This window comes from Simochromis diagramma, unplaced genomic scaffold (assembly GCF_900408965.1).
Source record: "Simochromis diagramma unplaced genomic scaffold, fSimDia1.1 OVJJ01000413.1, whole genome shotgun sequence".
NCBI classification, from domain to species: Eukaryota; Metazoa; Chordata; class Actinopteri; order Cichliformes; family Cichlidae; genus Simochromis; species Simochromis diagramma.
Genome location: NW_024386948.1, coordinates 890,413 through 910,075, shown reverse-complemented (window position 1 = coordinate 910,075; position 19,663 = coordinate 890,413). Strand labels below are relative to the sequence as shown.

Here is a 19,663-nt window from a genome sequence, read left to right as displayed (position 1 = left end):
AATATAAATGTAAAAGGGCAGCTGCACTATGGGCTCTGTGTAAGCCAAAGCTTGATTAGCTAACAGGGTCATCTTAGTGTGTTGAAAATGGGAGCTGAAACAAAGATCAATAGGCAGCATGACTCCTACAGCTCAACAGGAGGTCATGCCTGTTTAGCAACAAGTATAGCTTTAGATGATATATTACCTCAAACGTTCCGATATAGATGGTTCCCCTTTATTAATTAACCACTCATTCTGGACCAAATAAAGTCAGTAGTCAATAAGTAAAACTGTGATTAGGAAAGACTTATTACTGTTCTTCAGTAATAAGTCTGAAGAACAAAAACAGAGCAACTACAAGGACAACAGAGAACAAGTGTAATGCCTTAAGTTGTTTCTGGACAAGATAACGGTGATGCTTGCTCTTGTGTCTACACTGTGTCAAAGTGTGGCATGCAGATAGCTTCCTCTGTATCAGCAGCAGAACCAAAACGCTTTACAGCATCGCTTTTCAACCTTTGCGGCACAGCGGTGCGTCTCTGTTGGACAACAGAGTCCACAACACAACACCTCATTGATTCTCTGTAAATGTCACGTAGAGCTCAGTGGAATCAAGGGGCAGAAAATACAAAAGGGTAGCAGAGCAAGTTAGAAATGATAGTTTTTAACATGATATTTCTGCCGTTGGTGGATCAATGATTTCTGCATTTGGCCGAAACACCCTCTGGAGTATCACTTGAACTCACCGAGGGCAAAACTAGGATGATTACAGAGATTTTATTCCACATCACAAAGCGCCGGTGTTGTCTGAAGTTAGAATAATTGCCAAAGCCTTAATTTAACTTTAATTGCTTTAACTTTACTGTATGTGTTGAGCTAGAAGAGAAAACCAAAACCTGTAATGAGATTCAGCATTTTGATGGCAGTTTGCACCCTTATGGCTGCCGAACCAAGAGTAAGAAGATGCTTAAACACTGAGAGCCCCAGAGGTAATTATACTCACCAGTCAACTTATTTTCACACTTTGTGACGACCAAAGCCCTTGAAATGTTTTATAAGCCTTAGTATATCAATGTTATTCGGTTTTTGAGACTTCTAGATCACCAGTCTGATTCCTCCCAGATTGGACAATATATTTTTAAGCAAAAAATTAGTAAATATGATACAATTTAAAACTCATATATAAAAATACATTTTTAATGTTTCTTTTTGCTATGGCAGAAGGTTCAAGAAATACTCCACATTTAAAACAATTGAATATTCTGGAAATTAAAAGTCAAGTGAAACTGGTTTGCTCTTAGATTCTCAGAAAACCACACGTATGAAATAATTATGTACGTTTCTGTAATTGTAATAACTGCATCATTTCTGTAATGCATTTCCTAAAATTGGTTTTAATCATTTGTATTTGTTCTAGATCTTCTTAAAATCCATTCCGCCCTGTGTCAGAGCTCTTTATGCTCTTAACTGAGGCCATGCCTGTGGGGAGTTTCACTATCACTATGTTTCTGGTTGGTTGGCGGCACTCGCGTGATGCAAAGCCTCGACTACTCTCCGTCTGTTTGGTTCAAGTCAATTGGAAAGGTTAGAGGGAGAGCGAGCGAGGGAGCGTGTGTGAAAAGAATCCATAGCTGCAGAATGTGCAAATGTACGGCGCTAAATACGATCGAGCAAAGCCGTTCGTCACCGGGTGCATTCAGTCCACGTCAAAACACACGCGGGCTGCAAAACATTATATCTGACTGGAACATCTGCACCCAACAATGAAGCATAATTCCACAGGCTAAAAATACCCTCGAACGCTCCCTAAATAAGATTACTCGGGAGAATGGGGATCATTAGGATGAATAAGGAACACTTACGTTCATGTCTCGCTTCTTGAATCATAATTTCCAAAAGAAAATCTCTCTCCACTCTCGGATTGTGTTTACACAAAAAAAAGGCACAAAAAAACGACAGAGACAGAGAATAAAAACTGCAATCAAGTAGGTTATGCCGCTGATAATAACGTAACGGATGAATCCCATCACAGTGATGAAGCCACAAGTGCTCCCATCAAAAATCTTTTCTTAACAAAAATGGCAAAAATTCAACAAGTTTATACAGACAAAAGGGTTGCTCCCCTATATTTATGATCTAATGCTAAACTATGTTGAAAGAATTCTAACTCCACATACTGAGAATCTGCTGTGTAATGAGGTGCAGTGAGCTTTCATTCTTCTCTTAAATCCAGATGCTGTTGGAGTGTTACATGCTTTTCTGGTCAACTGGGAACACAATGCCCAGAAAACCATGCGCTTATTATTGTGCCAGGTAAATTTGTGGAACAAAGGACCTGGAGAACATGACTCTTTGATGAAACGGCAACTTATATATTTCACACATGACGACATGTCAAGTCACAAATGACGATAAAGCTACTCGATCTCTGTTTAACTCATTTCCAGTCTCCTGCGTGTACTATTTTCAGAGGACTGTTTTTTCTTTGTTATGTCTGACCTACAAATCACTCAAGCATAAAAAGCCACCCAACTAAAGGGATGAACCAGTGTTGTGGTTACACACAGCAGGTGACTTAGCAATGAACCAATTTTAAATTGTATCTACAGAACAGATGTTTCCCCATTTCTAGTTGATGCCTAAAGACAGCCGCTAGTAGTTCAGAGCTACTAGCTGAAAACTTGGCATATCTCAGCACTGTGTGCAGTGTGCCCTTAAATAAATTTGAGGGCACTGAACAAATGAGAGACAAAAGAAGAAGTGACAGGCCTAAAAGCTATCTACAGCAGATGAGCAGTACCTGAAAGTCCTGTCCTTAAGAAATAGGAAATAATCCAGCAAAGATTTGACACAGGATCTGTGTCACATGTGACCTTTCAGTTGATCCATCTACTGTTTATACTTCATCAGTAATGTCTCAGTGGAAGGGTGGCTGTCATGAAGCCATTCTTAAGGAAGGAAACACATTTTGGGGCTGCATTTCAGCCAGTAGTGCTTGGGATCTTATGAAAATGGATGGAATAATGAACACAGAAAAGTACCACCAGATATTGATCCAGCATCCAGCAATTTTTCTGCCTGAAAATAATGTTAAAATGTATTAAAGCATAAAACACTATCAGTCATGGATTGGGCTCCCAAGAGCTTGGGCGTCAACATTGTTGCAGCGGTGTGGAATCATCTTGAGAGAGAACGCCAGCCAACATCTAAAAAAGAGCTTTAAATGTCCTTCAAGAAGCCTGGACAACTATTTCTGATGACTACAGAAACTGTGTGCGTATTTTATAATGTATATGCAGAAGTCATAGAAGTGTAAGCAACAAAAAATACAATAAACTCAGTAATATCAGTTTGCGCCTCGAGGCAACTGTTGTTGTGATTTGGTTTCTATATAAATAAAACTGAATTGAAGCACCAGTCTGGTCTTATGTGGAATCATTTTTCATAACAGTTGCCATTTGTGGTAGTTGACCCATAAAAAGGGGTAAAAGAGAGTCTGTAATACCTTATAACACCACAGATTTTGATTGAGTGCCTTGCTAGGAGTTTGCTTTGCGGTTTGTTTCAGGTTTCACGTGTCAGCTGTTCTGAACCCAACATTATGGAGTTTTCCTCGGCTTCCAGTTTGTTGCAGGGACACGTGAAAAAATTAAATTCCACAGTAACTTTGATACATTTTCAACCAGCCTCGCACTGACACGATTAAAATGTTTGGTTCGGTTTTTCAATTTACCTGAAATTCAATTAGTCAATTCATTTAAAGCTAATTAGGGGAAATAATAGCGGTGCTCAGTCAGTAGGGAAAGGACTGTGTGTTTATACCATCACACGAGGCTGTGTGATTTGAGGGCTCATGTGTGCGAACTGTACGGCAGGCTTACAGTACATTTAGTGCGTGTGTGTGACCATGCTGCTCTGAGAGTACACATTGGCACTTATGTATTATGTGTCAGTATTTGGAGCAGAACTAATTCTTCCACTAGCCTCTTTTTTGAAAACACACGTATTAGCAAACAAACAACTGTCTGAACTCAGGGTTTGGTTTATCTTTAGCTTCTGTTTTACTCACTGACTGTAACAGGATTTTTTTAAATTCCATTTAACCTTCACTGAATCGGATTCTTTGACTAAATGAATTAGCAGATGAACGAATTGAATCAAATTACAGTATGTGACACTGACGTAGGAAACCCCTCATCATAATAGGAAACGACATGCTCAATGCAAGTGCATAACAAGTTTATGTAACTTCATAAAAACATTTCCCCACTTGTAAATTTGACGTTAAAGATAAACGACAAGCGCTCGTCAAGTGCACATTTTGCTGTCATGTTTGATTTATTTGTTTCCTGGTGCTTGACTGAGACAGGAATTTGAAAACATGCAACATACAAGATGTTTTGCACTTTGCTTTTCCTGCTAGGGCCTCAGAATCGCTCAGTGCACGGAGTAAAACCAAAGCCAAAGTGATGAATTATTAACCGTCCGCTCGGAAAAAAAGGATGTGTTGTTCTACTTTTTAAAAATGTATTTGCAAAAAGAGAATTTATGGAAAAAGAACAGAAAGATAAGTTATTAAGATTGTGAAAACTGTGTGGTGTGCTGGTGTATATCTGTGTGTCTGAGGTGGGATTATTTGTTGTTTTGAGTTGACGTATCTGCCTGAGCGAAGCGGCGTGGAGAGAAATCAGCTGCCAGGACGGAGATCAGGTGGGAGATTGTCCTTTAGAGCTGACGAGAGCTATGTGCACGGCCTGTAAACATATCAGGGCGGTAGCTTATAGATAACTTTGTTCTGTCTTTCCAGTTGAGTAATATGTTTTGGGGTTTGTTTTTTTTCCCTCGGCCACTGCTGAAGCTGAAGTTGAAGATTTGTAGATGCTGTGGGATTGTAAATGAGGAAATATTGACTGAAAGGAAGACTGAAGGTGAGAGGGGAATACTAAGCATGTGCAGAGCCAGAATGCATGGAAGCAGTAGTAGCAGTAGTCCACTGCAGTGGAACATTCTGTACAAGTGCTGTGGTCTATGATGCTCAGAAGCTTACAACTCACAACATGACTCATGACTGCTTTAGTTTCTGGTTGTCAGAGAGGAGTGAAGCAAAAATATACTAGTCAAAGTTTTTGTTTTATATAGCTTAAAATAGATTTTTATAGAAGAACAATATCTGTATTTATGTGATGCAAGCAGTCATTCCTGTTGCTCTCATAGACATGCAAGAACACACACGCCATTATCAAGTTGGCGTGGGGCACTGATGGTCACAATGTGCATACACTGTTTTTTTGTGTGTGTAGGTTCAAAGGCCACAGGCTTAAGAATAGAGTAAATGCTCAGAAGCTCAGAAGCAATTCTGAGGTGTACAAGTGAGTTCATTTGTGTTTGGTAAAGGTCAGAAGGAGCTGCTTTGTGTCTTTGTGGATCTAGAGAACGCATATGATGGGGTGCCAGGAGATGAACTGTGGTGCTGTACAAGGAAGTCGGGTGGATGAGTTTTGGGAGTAATTTGTGACAGGATAGCAGCAGGGATGGTTTAAAAGATCGTGGTGAGACCCACTATGGTGGATAGGTTGGATTTACACTGACAAAAAGACAGGAAGCTGAGCTGGAGGTGACAGAGTTGAAGACACTAAGATTTTCATTGGGAGTGAGCAGGATGGACAAGATTAGAAACCAGTACATCAGAGAGACAGCTCGGGTTGAGTTGTTTTGGAGACAAAGCTAAAGAGGATGGTTTAGTTTCCAGTGGTTTACAGATGTGCAAACGAAGGCTATATTGGACAAAGGAGCTCCCAGGAAGAAGGAAAAGAGCAAGACCACAGAGAAGATTCATGGATGTAGTGAAGGAGCACATGGCTGAGGGATTCAAGAGATGGGGTGAGATGGAGGCAGATGATTCAGGTGACCATGAAAGGAAGCTGCCGAGAAAAGAAGAAAAAGAAGAAGAAACAAAGAACCAGTATGGCCACTGAATAAACCCAATCAGCTTGAAGATTGAGAACTATTCACAGAATATATCTGGGTTTATTATAAGGGTTAAAATGACTTGCTGAGAAGTGTATTTAAAAAACACATTTTCTTCTTAAAATAGTAGATCTAAAAGTGACAATATTGGGCTATGCTGTATGCATGCTTAAGTAAGGTCAAAGGTCACGACAGAGCTAGCACTGGAAAGGGGGCCTATCATGGTCACCCCCCTCCATTTCCATGCAGTGACGTTAATGAGCTCTTTATTGATTTTAAACACAGAGTATAAGTAGAAGGCCATACTTTCAGGTTAAGTATGCAATTTGCTTCCAGCAGGCAGTGAAGGGTGTGTTTATAGTGTAAATCTGAAGCAGCTGTGGGAGTTAACTGATTAATACAGAAATGCATTATGCTGAATGGGGAGACACTTGCAGATGGTGTGTTCAATGTCAATCCAAGAAGTAATAGAGATGTTTGTCCAGTGGGAAATGTAGTTAAGTTGGTGGACAGGAAAGTAGTAAAAATTCAGTGCCATACTGTTTTAGAGTGTAGTTATTTTAATCGTAGATTGTTTGTCTTTTCAATGCAGTTTATGTCCTGGTGGATTAACAAAAGGTGGAGTCAGTTTAAAGGGAGTGACGGTAAAGTAAACTGAGTTAAACTGAGTTTAAATTTTTACTTTTGGTCATGTTAAAATATAGATTCTGAGATAAATAAATGGATTGGGTTGTATGGTTATTGTTATGATTAGGTAGTATACAAATGGTCGACTTGCTATATATAACAAGATATCATTGGCATATAGGCTGATTTTAAGATAATGTGGAGTGGTTTTATGCTAAATGTTTTTCATAGCTACACTTAAAATAATGCCAAGATGTGTAATCATTGGGCACTTTTCTGTTTCAACTGTGATGACCAATCTTTACATATTTCTAACTAATGTTTAACTATCCCCTGAATGGCTACCCTGAGGTACCCCTGAGCAAGGTACCACCCCCACACGCTGCTCCCCGGGCGCTGCACTGGTGGCTGCCCACTGCTTCACTGAGTGAATGGGTTAAATGCAGAGAAGAATTTCCCCACGGGGATCAATAAAAGTGTACATTATTATTATTATTATTATTATTAACTATGGTTAAGAGTTTATTATTCACCTAACACACCTCACTTATCACCTGAGTATTGCAAACTGGCGTTAGGGAAATGAGAAGGTGGTCTCAGCAAATAGGCTGGCAAAAAGGCCGTTATCCACTGATACAGCAGAGACCTATGTGCCCATGTGTCATTAAATAACACGCCAAGCATCCTTATCAAGGCTTCCATGCAGAACACATAACACATGAAAGAGCTAAAAGAGAAACAGATGCTTCTGCATCACATCTGCAAAATGCATGACGCACATCTCTGGGCGAAACTCAATGAAAACGTCACTTTTTGCGTCACTTTTTGCGTCACTGATGCGCGCTGCATGTTATTTTTCAGTTTCAATGTGATTTGAAAATAAAAGTGTAACTGCTTGCTCTGAAAACCATTTGTTTTTGTGAGGCAGAGACGGGGGAAATTACAATCTGAAAAAAAAAGAGAGAGTTAAACTTCATTTGCATAACAGATCGAATTTGGGGGCTCACGTCAAAGAGGGGCGGAAGCTGACGCGCATCACTACAGCCATTCAGTATTATCTGCTGTGAGAAATGAATGGAATTATGGGAAAAGAAAATGTGGTAATCACGGCATAAGAGAACATTAGTGTTCACCAGGAAATGAATCCCTGCAGAAGACACTGTTCGGAATGCAGGACTGATTAAAGCATTTCATTTCAGAGCTTGTATCTTTTATCAAATAAGCACTGACAGATAACTAATGTGTAATAGACCAGGATGAAATTAAACGTCTGAAATAGGGGAAAAAGAAAAACATCACAACATCACATGTTAAGATAAACAAAAAACATCTTAAAGTAGATGTCAACACACTGATAAACTCAGAAACAACCTCACTTTCAATTTGAAAGGTGCAGCTCACCTGCGAAGCGGACCTGTGCCTGGTTTAAATTACAAGCTGGTAAAATACACGGATAAGTGGATGGATGGGCTGCGATATGAAGCAGACAGAGAGGTAAGAGAAAGAGAGAGATATGTGGCACAGCCCCTCACCACCCCCACCCCACCCCACGCAGTGATCACCGACCAAATCCCTTAGGAGGATTATCCAGACTCAAATCAAGAAAAACGTGCAACTTTAAGGGTTATAGGCAGAGAGTGAGAAAGGGAGAAATTGAGTGGGGGTGGTTGCCCTGTAGTTTGATGTTATTTTTCCTTCTCCAGTATTTGATTTTTTTGTGTGAGATACTGTACAGTATGTGCTCTGTGCCATCCAACAAACACCTCTGAATTTTAGGAAGCAAACACTGTAAGCTTTGTGCCTCAATCACACAGAAGTAAAAATAAGACAACAGCCTCCTCGTGACCGGACTGAGTTTTTTGCATTCTGCGACTAAGACGGCATAACAATCTTCGGCTGGAACTCAGACACAGAAAAACTGATGAGTATTTTAACCTGCTTTGTAAATCCACTTTAGATTCATCTGCACCTTTTAAGCCAAGGACTAGACATGGTACTCAGCCGTTACCTCGAATTAATAAGACAATGCTGGAGGGCAGGAAGGAGGTGGAAGAAAACAAATGATTAAAAACTGAAAGCGGTAATGCTTTCAATGAACAGGTTAAAGAGGAAAGGACCAACTAATTTTCTCAACTTGAATTCATTCTGATAAGCACAGCCACAAGCTCACAGTGGATTCTCTTCTAAATCCTGTATGTTAAAATCAGATTATGGCAGCAAGTGGGAAATGCCTTCACTTTCTATACTTTTTTTTAAGGACAATGACATAAAATCCAAATTAATAATCTCTTACTCCATGATATTTTATCTTTTTTCTCTCTATGGATTAGCTTTTTAAGTGCTGCACAAATAAACTTTATTATTATCATTATTTTATGATTAATATATAGCCATAAGTCTTTTTGCAACCATGGGACTCGCGCCCTTCTGGTCAACAGAAACAGTTCAGGGCTGGTGTGCATTGGCTTTTTATACCTCCAGCATGACTGCTCTCCAGTCCACAAAACAAGCTTTACCAGAAGAGTTGAAGTGGTTAAGTTCATATGTGAGCTTAGGTAGACAAGCAAATAATTTTGGCAACATAGTGGATGTTTGAAAATATGTCAGCCCACACTGTCATGAACTAAGTCGTGCTACCAGTTTCTAGTCTTTATGCTAAACTAAGCTATATTTTCATGATTTTAGTTTATTTTTTGCCACAATATCTCTCAGAAAAGAAATGTTGCATATGGAGTCTGAAACACACTGCTTCAGTAATGCTGACAGTCGGGCCCTGGGGAGGCCAATCCATTACTAATAGTGCCCCACTGTGTGTTTTTCTATCCAGTTATACTTTTACCTCATAGGCAGTGTTTTGGAATTGTTGTCATACTGAAAACCATCGATCTCCGCCCAAGCCACACACTTTCCATTTGTTATTACATAGTGGATCAAAATCTAATTGTACTTTTCAGCAAGAAAAAGTCTGGCCTCTTGGAAGCTAAACATAAAGAGATGAGGCATGGCTCAAGACCTTTGCACAGTACCATACGAAAGGGATAAGGCTGATACTAAATAAGACAATATTTCATATGCAGACAACTATATGTGGGTGAATGAGTGGAATTATAAACAGAAATTCCAAAGATGCAATCGAGATTGTTAATAGTTAAAGGATTATGGGTCATTTTATGTAATGAAGCCCTTGAATTACTGAAAAATGAATAAACTATTAGGGTGCCATGACTTGTCAGATGGCTCTCTGTACAATGGAACTATGCCCTCTGAAGAAGCAGCATGTACTGGCATAAAGCAGACGGCAATTTGGCACGGATAACTGTAATCTGATATTCAGAGCACAAACAAGCACTGCTGGCTAGTTTCACTGCCAAATTCCAACACACTAAAGCCAAGATTTTCCCACCCTATAAACACTGATAAAGGTCCTGTGTTTGTCTTCACAATGCATGCATTGGATTAGATAAGACAGACTGGGTTAATGTTCCTGAGATAGAGCCAGATGTGTGACGACAAAACTCTCATTAGTTCCTAATTAGAATGAAGACAACAAACAGAAACAGAAAGATCTCCGATCCCCTCACCTGCTGCAGCTGTTTTACTGCCTGTCTTACAATGAATGATTTATAACAAGCATTCAAAGGTGATGAAAGATCCACGACTCATTAAAGTTTATGGAGCAAATTTAGCTTGTGCGCCATCTGCAAACAGAACGGTCTGACACTGTATTGTGGCAGATCATGGATACACACCAGCCATCTGGGTATACGCAAAGTGCAGCACTCTCTTGATGCCTGTTAGTGTTATGCTTTTATTAATTTCTTGCTATTTTACCTTCTGTCTACAATATATGAGCCCAATGTGTAAAAATAGATGTGCCGTACATTGCGACTGGCTGACAAAACAGTCGAACATAAGGAGTTGTGCAATTGGCTGCTCTGGTGAAAAACACGGGGAGGGGAAATTGAAGCTATTTATTTAAATTAGACACCATATTAGGATGAAAATGCAATGGCGTGCAAAACATGCACTCTGTAGACAGTCGCTTCTGCATTGCATCCATCCATATAAATGCGCCAAATATATGTTTTTCATTTTATTTATAAAAAGCACATTTTGAATGTGTTGAGCTCTCAGGATTTACAAGGATAGTTTAACACTGTGTTTTGGAAAAGTCTGCAGGAGCACGGTGCCTTCACTTAAAGGGTACATCTTTCACCATCTTACAATGCTGTGATTGCAGCCATTCCCCAACTCTCTGTGAATGGTACTCATGGCCATTGATCAGTGTTCTTTGATCAGTGGGTTTTGATCAGTAGTTGTTGATCAATGGTCATGAGAATTTGCATATAAATGATCAAGGAACTGACCTCACAGGCCATTGCTCATTAAGTGGGCTAGTTTCAGTTATTGTGCAAATGTACTGTTTATAAGATTGGGGAAACCTGCAGTCAGCTGAGACTGAAGAAGTCACTTGGATGAGTGATGAAACATTTATCCCACCGAAAAGGCTACGTCCAGATGAATAGAATCAACCTTTTGGGGTCCCAAAGATTGAATTGGTTGCTAGTAAATTGCCGCTGTCTCCCATAGTTTGTATGGAAGACACAGATTTGTCTGCAAACACTTGCCAACTATATAGTGTAACAAGTGAGTTGCAGTGGCCCTGAGAGGTCAAATACACTGCAACTTGAGAAAAATGCTGCAAAAGCACACAAAACACAGCAGTGGAAATGTTTTTTAAAATGCCACAGTAGCTCATGAAAAAAAGACGTAAAAGACAACAGAAGTGTTTTTGGAGAAACAATAACATGATGGACCAGCTGCAGAAGGGACGAGCTAACGGTAAACGTATGAAACATTTTACTACAGCATTTTGAGAATCATGCAATTAAAACACCAGTTACCGATGTAAACAGGGAACGGCAGCCGTTCAGTGTCAAAAGGAAAAGTTGTACATTTTAAAATATGTTAAAACATTTGTACAAGATGTCAAAACACTACAGGCAACCACATCTACTGAAGCAATCAAAAAGGGGTTTACGTCTTTACCTTGTGACCAGAGTTTGCCACAGGGTTGCTGACCAGTCTCTACACCTGTGTGACTGAAGCCTTAGATTTTAAACCTTTGTTATATTTCTTGTACAAAGTGTCAAAGATTTAATGTTACCTTGCAATGCTTTAGAACAGTTGCTAGCAGTGTGTAGTATTTCCTTTCAGACACTTGCTAAAGTAGACTTAGCAAGTATCTTAGCAAGTGTTTGCTTACCAAATGACTTAGCAGCATATTTATTTAAAAAAAAACAACTTATCCTTAAGTTTATACTCCAGCTTCTCTAGATGTAAGATCTTTTCCATCATTCATGTACTTCTGATGCTAAACACAGAAAAACTTTGCATATTAGTTGAAAAGACTGGTCATAAGCCACATTTGGTGGACTTAGTGATGTGACGACACATGAATCAAGGATCATGTGTATCAGTGAGTGTGAGCAACGGACACACAGTGAGTCACATTAAGCAAGGAGTTGGCTTTCTAATGTTTCCTCACACATTAGCTCAATTCAAACAGCTTGATACCTGCAGATACTCAGTTCAAATATCACTGACATCAAAGACCAAAGACATATTTGCCTTAAGGTGGAACTTTTAAAACAACTTAATGCTTTTTTTCTTTTTTCTTTCTTTCTTTTTTAATAGATAAAAGTCATTGCATTTGCAGACACTGCAAATTCATCCTCTTGTTAGTAAGATCAAAATGTGAGGCTGCATGAAAACTTTTTCCAAACAGATTTCCCATATGAGGTCTGAGTCTTCTACCTGTGAACTCCCAAATACATGCAGCAAGTATGCACATTTAAGGGATCCAAAACCCGTGCTTCTTTTATAAGTAATTGCCAGTCTCATTTTAGCTCTTTCTTTGCCTCACACACCTGGCTCACCACCCTTCCTTTTTAGTAAGTGTCTGTCCTCGCTTGCTTATCTCTTCCCTAATCCTTTCAAACATCCGGTGACTCCTTGTACTGTAGTCCTGTGATCCTATTCCTGCTCTCATTTTCCACATTTCCCCAAACCTTTTTTTTTTTTTTATCACTGAATATTAAAACGAGTCAGAGGCTACCTTGGAGAGTCCCAAATAAGGACTGCTTAGTCACTCAAACTCAAATAATAGAAGAACAGAAGAAGGAGAAAAAAAGACCTCTCTCAAAGACACAGCAACCTCCATTAGTTATCCCCTCTTGTTTTTAGCTTTGATACCAAGCTGTACTTCACTGTAAAGGTCCAGAAAGTTTTTTTTAAACAAACCAAAAATTGAATGCAAGGCTGATTTTTTTAGGTGCAAACTTGAATAGGAATGGAGACATGCTTTTTTGAAGAAGTCCATCTTTCACAAAATTTGAAAAAAGGCTATTTGTATGATAACCTGCAGCCATGTGAAAGCAAACGTGTGAATTCCAGGTGTAAAACTCCAAACGCGCACTCACCCAGACAGCTTTGGCATCTTGGAGAAACCAAACATGTCCCAGAAGGTTTACGTCCCAAAGCTCAGGTGCTCCACATCAGTATTCTAATCCACACCCAATTCCCCTCACAGTTAAAACCAGGACAATCCAGCGTCAACCTGGATCCATGTCCGGAGTCGGCAAAAGTCTGTTGAATACCTCGCAGTTACAGGAAACAAGCGGCAGCAAGTATCACCCTTGCTGAATGCCCCATCCGGGGTAGAGAGTCTTAAGTGACTGCAGAGACAGCAAGGGTCACCCTGCACCTCTCTCCTGCTCTCTTTAGGACGAGTCAGTCCGTTCTGCAGCTTTCCACCTGGATCGGTTGGGCTGCAATGAGCCCTCTGTGTGTGCTTCCCATCTCAGCGCACGCAGAAGTGCAGTGATCGTAACCGCGGCGAGGGAGGGAGAGAGAACAGGAGAGGGAGATGAGAGGGAGGGAGAGAGCAAATGGATGATGGAGCCTCTCTGGTTCTGGTTTTGCCCCCCCGTTCATCGGGGCTGTGCGTCTCTTCGCCAGGCAAAGGAGAGGACGCATGGGGGGGTACAAGAGGAGGAAAACAAGATGAGAGATGGAGGCGGGACAGAAAGGAGAGTTAAAGTGCATTGGTTGTAAAGAGAAAACAAGTGATGGAGACAGAAGAAGGGGGGCTAGAGTGGTGACGGGCAGAGGAAAGCTGACTCTGCAGAACAGGACGCTGATGGGAGCGGGACCCCATCGCTCACGGTTTGCCTGTTAGGTTTCACAATGTGAGTTAATGCATGGGCACTCTCATCCGGAGCGCCATCACCATGACGCAGAACACAGACTGGTTACTCATCAGATTAAACATTTGGCTTTCCATCGATTTTAAGGCGTGTCGCAAAATGTTTTTCAATTTAGCCTTTTTTATTAAAAGAATGCAAATTATGTGGAAAAGTTAGTCGATCATTGATTGTCTCTGACAGGAACAATAAAAGGCTCTTGTTACGTTACATCCCATCATGTAATGAAAACCTGAAATGAAAATCAAGTCAGGTCTAACAAGTGTGTGTGTGTGTGTGTGTGTGTGTGTGTGTGTGTGTGTGTGTGTGTGTGTGTGTGTGTGTGTGTGTGTGTGTGTGTGTGTTAAACGCACACAGATGGCTCAGTTTTAACAAGATGCTCGACCTGATGGCCCCACGTCACAAGAGGTGAAAGAACAAACAAGTGAGATAGTGACGAATGAGCTGAATGCAAACAAGTGCCGGGGGGGGGGGGCTTTTTAGCATCATATGCAGTATAACATGCATGTTTTTTGTTTAGTTGAAGATGATAAGGAAACGGTTCTTTCAGACCATTGTTTCTCTCTGTGCCGACTGTAGTAAGACTTGCAAAGATAAGGCGGAAGTCACTACGTCAGCTGGTGACCAACTTCTCATTTCTTTTTCATTTCTTCTGCTCTTCTTCATCTATTTGGGTGCTAGTCTTTTCTTTTAATGGGTTCTTTGAATTAACTACTCAGCTTCGAGGCTCAAGTAGTTCACAAGTACCATCCTGAAAAGCGCAAGAAGTGTGAAAAAGTGCTTGCTGCTTTCCTGATTTCCTATGTCTTTGTGTTTGTCATGCTTGTTTTGTGTTTCAGATCATTACATACATTTAAATATTACACAAAGATAACACAAGTAAACACAATTATTAAGGGCAGAAAAAAAATCAAAGCCTACATGGCCCTTTGTGAAAAAGTGATTGTCCCCTAAACCTAGTAAGTGGTTGGGCCACTCTTAGCAGTTACTGCCAGGTGTTGCAAACACTTGCTTGCAGTTGTGAGTCTTCTACAGCACTATGGAGGAATTTTCGCACACTTATCTTTGCAGAATTGCTGTAATTCAGCCACATTGGAGAGTTTGACCATGAACCACCTTTTGAAGGTCATGCCACAGCATCTCAATCAGATTCAGATCAGGACTTTGACTGGGCCACTCTAAAGTATTCATTTTGTTTTTCCTTCAGCCATTCAGAGGTGAATTTAAAACTGCTGGCGCTAAGGGTAAACGTAAATACAGTAAAATCATAATCCACGTCGGCAGTAATGACACCAGGATACGCCAATCAGAGGTCACTAAAATCAATATCGAATCGGTGTGTAACTTTGCCAAAACAATGTCGGACTCTGTAGTTTTCTCTGGTCCCCTCCCCAATCAGACCAGGAGTGACATGTTTAGCCGCATGTTCTCTTTAAATGGCTGGCTGTCTGAGTGGTGTCCCAGAAACGATGTGGGCTTCATAGATAGATTCTGGAGGAAACCTGGTCTTGTTAGGAGAGACGGCATCCATCCCACTTTGGATGGAGCAGCTCTCATTTCTAGAAATATGGACAAATTTATTAAACCCCCCCAAATATGACTATCCAGAGTTGGGACCAGGAAGCAGAGTTGCAGTCTTACACGCCTCTCTGCAGCTTCTCTCCTCCTGCTACCCCCCCAAAAACCCATCTCCATAGAGACTGTGTCAGCTTTCAAAAAGACAAAAAACAAACTAAAAACCAGCAACAAACAACTTAAACATAAACAATTACAAAGAAAGAACAATACAGTATCCACATCTGAACCAAAGAGTAAAACAGTGAAATGTGGATTATTAAATATTAGGCCTCTCTCCTCCAAGTCTCTGTTAGTACATGACTTAATAATTGATCAATAAATTGATTTACTTTACCTTACAGAAACCTGGTTGCAGCCGGATGATTATTGATGATTATTATCCGATACAGTTGACCATAATATCCTATTAGAGCGATTAGAACATGCTGTAGGTATTACAGGTCCTGCACTGCAGTGGTTTGTATCATATCTGTCTAATAGACTCCAATTTGTACATGTAAATGGAGAGTCCTCTTCACACACTAAGGTCAATTATGGAGTTCCACAGGGTTCAGTGCTAGGACCAATTATGTTTACATTATACATGCTTCCCCTAGGCAGTATCATTAGAAGACATAGCATAAATTTTCACTGCTATGCAGATGACACGCAGCTCTATCTATCCATGAAGCCAGATAACTCACACCAATTAGTTAAACTGCAGGAATGTCTTAAAGACATAAAGACCTGGATGGCCGCTAACTTTCTGCTTCTTAATTCAGATCAAACCGAGGTTATTGTACTCGGCCCTGAAAATCTTAGAAATATGGTATCTAACCAGATTCTTACTCTGGATGGCATTACCTTGGCCTCCAGTAACGCTGTGAGGAACCTTGGAGTCATTTTTGACCAGGATATGTCCTTCAACGCACATATTAAACAAATATGTAAGACTGCTTTCTTCCATTTGCGCAACATCTCTAAAATTAGAAATATCCTGTCTCAGAGTGACGCTGAAAAACTAGTTCATGCATTTATTACTTCCAGGCTGGACTACTGTAATTCATTATTATCAGGATGTCCAAAAAACTCGCTGAAAAGCCTTCAGCTAATCCAAAATGCTGCAGCAAGAGTACTGAGAGGGACTAGAAAGAGAGAGCATATTTCTCCTGTTTTGGCTTCCCTTCATTGGCTTCCTGTTAAATCCAGAATTGAATTCAAAATCCTGCTCCTCACATACAAGGTCTTAAATGATCAGGCCCCATCTTATCTTAATGACCTTGTAGTACCATATCACCCTATTAGAGCACTTCGCTCTCGCTCTGCAGGCCTACTTGTTGTTCCTAGAGTATTTAAAAGTAGAATGGGAGGCAGAGCCTTCAGTTTTCAGGCCCCTCTTCTGTGGAACCAACTTCCAGTTTGGATTCGGGAGACAGACACTATCTCTACTTTCAAGATTAGGCTTAAAACTTTCCTTTTTGCTAAAGCATATAGTTAGGGCTGGACCAGGTGACCCTGAATCCTCCCTTAGTTATGCTGCAATAGACGTAGGCTGCCGGGGATTCCCATGATGCATTGAGTTTTTCCTTTCCAGTCACCTTTCTCACTCAGTATGTGTCAATAGACCTCTCTGCATTGAATCATATCTGTTATTAATCTCTGTCTCTCTTCCACAGCATGTCTTTATCCTGTCTTCCTTCTCTCGCCCCAACCAGTCGCAGCAGATGGCCCCGCCCCTCCCTAAGCCTGGTACTGTTAAAAGGGAGCTTTTCCTTTTGAGGTCATGAACTGATGGCTGGACATTCTCCTTCAGACCATCACTCGATCATCACCATATTTTACTGTTAGTATGATGTTCCTTCTCTGAAATGCTCTGTTACTTTTATGTGTGATGTAATGGGACTCAAAAAATCTAAAAAAGTATTTTCTCAAAAGTCTTAGAGATTATCAAGATATTTTCTGGAAAAACTGAGGCAAGCCTTCATGTTCCTTTTGCTCAGTAGTGGTCTTGCCTTGGAATTCTGCCATGGATGCCATTTTTGCTCAGTCTGTTTCATATGGTGGAGTCATGAACACTGACCTTGATGCAAGTGAGACCAGCAGTTCTGTTTTTCTGGGGGTCTTTTGTGACCTACTGGATGAGTCATCGATGCCCTCTTGGAGGATTTTGGTTGGCCTGTCACTCCAGGGAAGGTTCACCACTTTTCCATGTTTTCCTCATTTGTGGATAACGGCTCTCACTGTGGTTCGCTGGGGCTACTCTACTCCACTTTCAGGCCGGTCGTATTTAAGTGATTTCTTAACCCTTTAAGACCTACCATAGAACCAAGTCCGCCAGAGCTTATCTTTATATTCTTACATGTTGTGGTGAGATTTTTGGGAACATTTCAAGTTGCTATACATCAATACAACCATTATAGCCCAAATTTTAATAATATGTATGCATTAAATCCAAACAAACTACGTAAATTGCAAAAACGTGCACTAAACTACAAAAGAATTGAAAATCATTTTGTTTGTTTTTTACATATATTTCTAGTTAGAGAAATGGAAGAGGTTGATTGCTCAAAACTGTAAATACAAAAAAGTTGCACAAAATAGTTTCCAATCACAGGAAATTTATTTTGTGTCTTCATAGTTTTATTTTTGAGATACACCAATTTTTATATACTGCAGGAAAAACAAAAATAAATATTATAATGCAACTTTGCAAAAAAAAACAAAAACAGCATGTGCATCAAAATAAACTATTTCCAGATAGACTTTTAAAAACACCAGTATAGGCTTATAAGGCCCTGAAGGTAAAGAAAACTACATTTTCCGCAAAAATGACGTCATTTCCGGTTTTGGCCAGGTAAATGGTGGACATACGATAGTTCGCGCTGATGTCTATTCCAATGTAGGAAGTGTTGCGAACAGCTGATCGGATCGGCAAAGCGTGTTTCTGCAATATAATGGTTATTTTGGTGCAAGCGCTTTTTATGCAATTTTTGCAAAGCTTTATGTGGAAGGAAACCGTGACCTAGGACAAGCTAATGGCGTAACATGTAAGTACAACTCCTCCGGTTTCATATGCAAAAAAAAAATATTGCACTACCTTACGTGGTTCCAGTTCTTCAGAGATTTAAAAATAGTTACGCAAAACGGAGCGTGCCCGCTCCGACCGGTTTTAAAGGGTTAATTGAGAACAGGTGTGGCAATACTCAGGCCTGGGTGTGGCTAGAGAAATTGAACTCAGCTTTCCAAACATGTGATACCTTACAGTTAATTTGTTATAAATCATAAACACCTTCATTCAGAAACTGCATTTTGTGTTTTCTTGTGTTATCTTTCTCTAATATTTGACTTTGTTTGATGATCTGAAACATTTAAGTGTGACACAAAAACAGGAAATCAGGAAGGGGCAAACACTTTTAAACACCACTTATTCTCAGGTGGGCTGTGGTATCTTTACATTTATATAACTGTTAATAGAAATCTATCCAGAGCGATGAAAGAAAAGTCAGCAGCTCACCAAAATTTCTCCTGGGATATTTGTAAATACTTATCATATCAAATATCAATGGGAGTCTCTATAGCTGACAGAGAAAGAACATGGATAACGATACACTTGATGGCATCTTTTGGAAGGCAAATATTCATTCAACTTCAACTTCCACAAGGCTTTTATAACAATGCCAACATTCTTGCACAATGCAAACACATACATTTTTATGTTAAAATGAACTTCTACCCTTTATCAATGTGCTGTTCACTGGTGTGTCTGTGAATTAAAGGCATCACATGTGTCGCCTCTCTTGCTCGGAGTGTGAAGCAGCAAAGACATAAAGCAGGCTTTTTTCATCAAGCAGCTTTGATGCAAAGACTCTTTGATAGCCTTCTCTGTCCCTTAGGCACACACTGAAGCACATGCATGCATACACATCAAACATACTTTTATGGGTGGCAAGATACAAACGGTTTTCGTTACCCTCTCATAATTTCATACTGGTTTAGGCACAAACCCATCTTGGGCCAGGAACGACACAAATGAAAACCCTCTTTATCTGTTGGTAGATTCAATTTCCTGGCTGCATTTTATTAAAAACTAGAAGCTATTTTGAGAGGTATTTGGTGTTGTGTATCTCTAGGTACTTTCAGATAACAATTTCAGAAATCAATCATACTAGTTTTGAAATAATGGGACTTTTTTTGTGAATAAGCAACCCAAGTGGGTTGCTGTCTTTCTAACGGTGATGGAAGGGGTGATGTGTGATTTGCCCCAA

The 19,663-nt window shown here is 40.1% G+C and overlaps 1 protein-coding gene across 1 annotated transcript in view; it reads right to left on the bottom strand.

Annotated features, from left to right (window-relative positions):
- The window catches only part of LOC120737561 (FERM and PDZ domain-containing protein 4-like), a 63,276-nt gene extending 49,143 nt beyond the window's left edge, over positions 1-14,133 (bottom strand). Inside the window, exon 1 of the mRNA XM_040038348.1 lies at positions 13,059-14,133. Within this exon, the coding sequence (XP_039894282.1) occupies positions 13,059-13,093 (35 nt within the window). The 5' untranslated portion in view covers positions 13,094-14,133. The remainder of the gene's footprint in view (positions 1-13,058) is intronic.
- Positions 14,134-19,663: the final 5,530 nt, after the last annotated feature.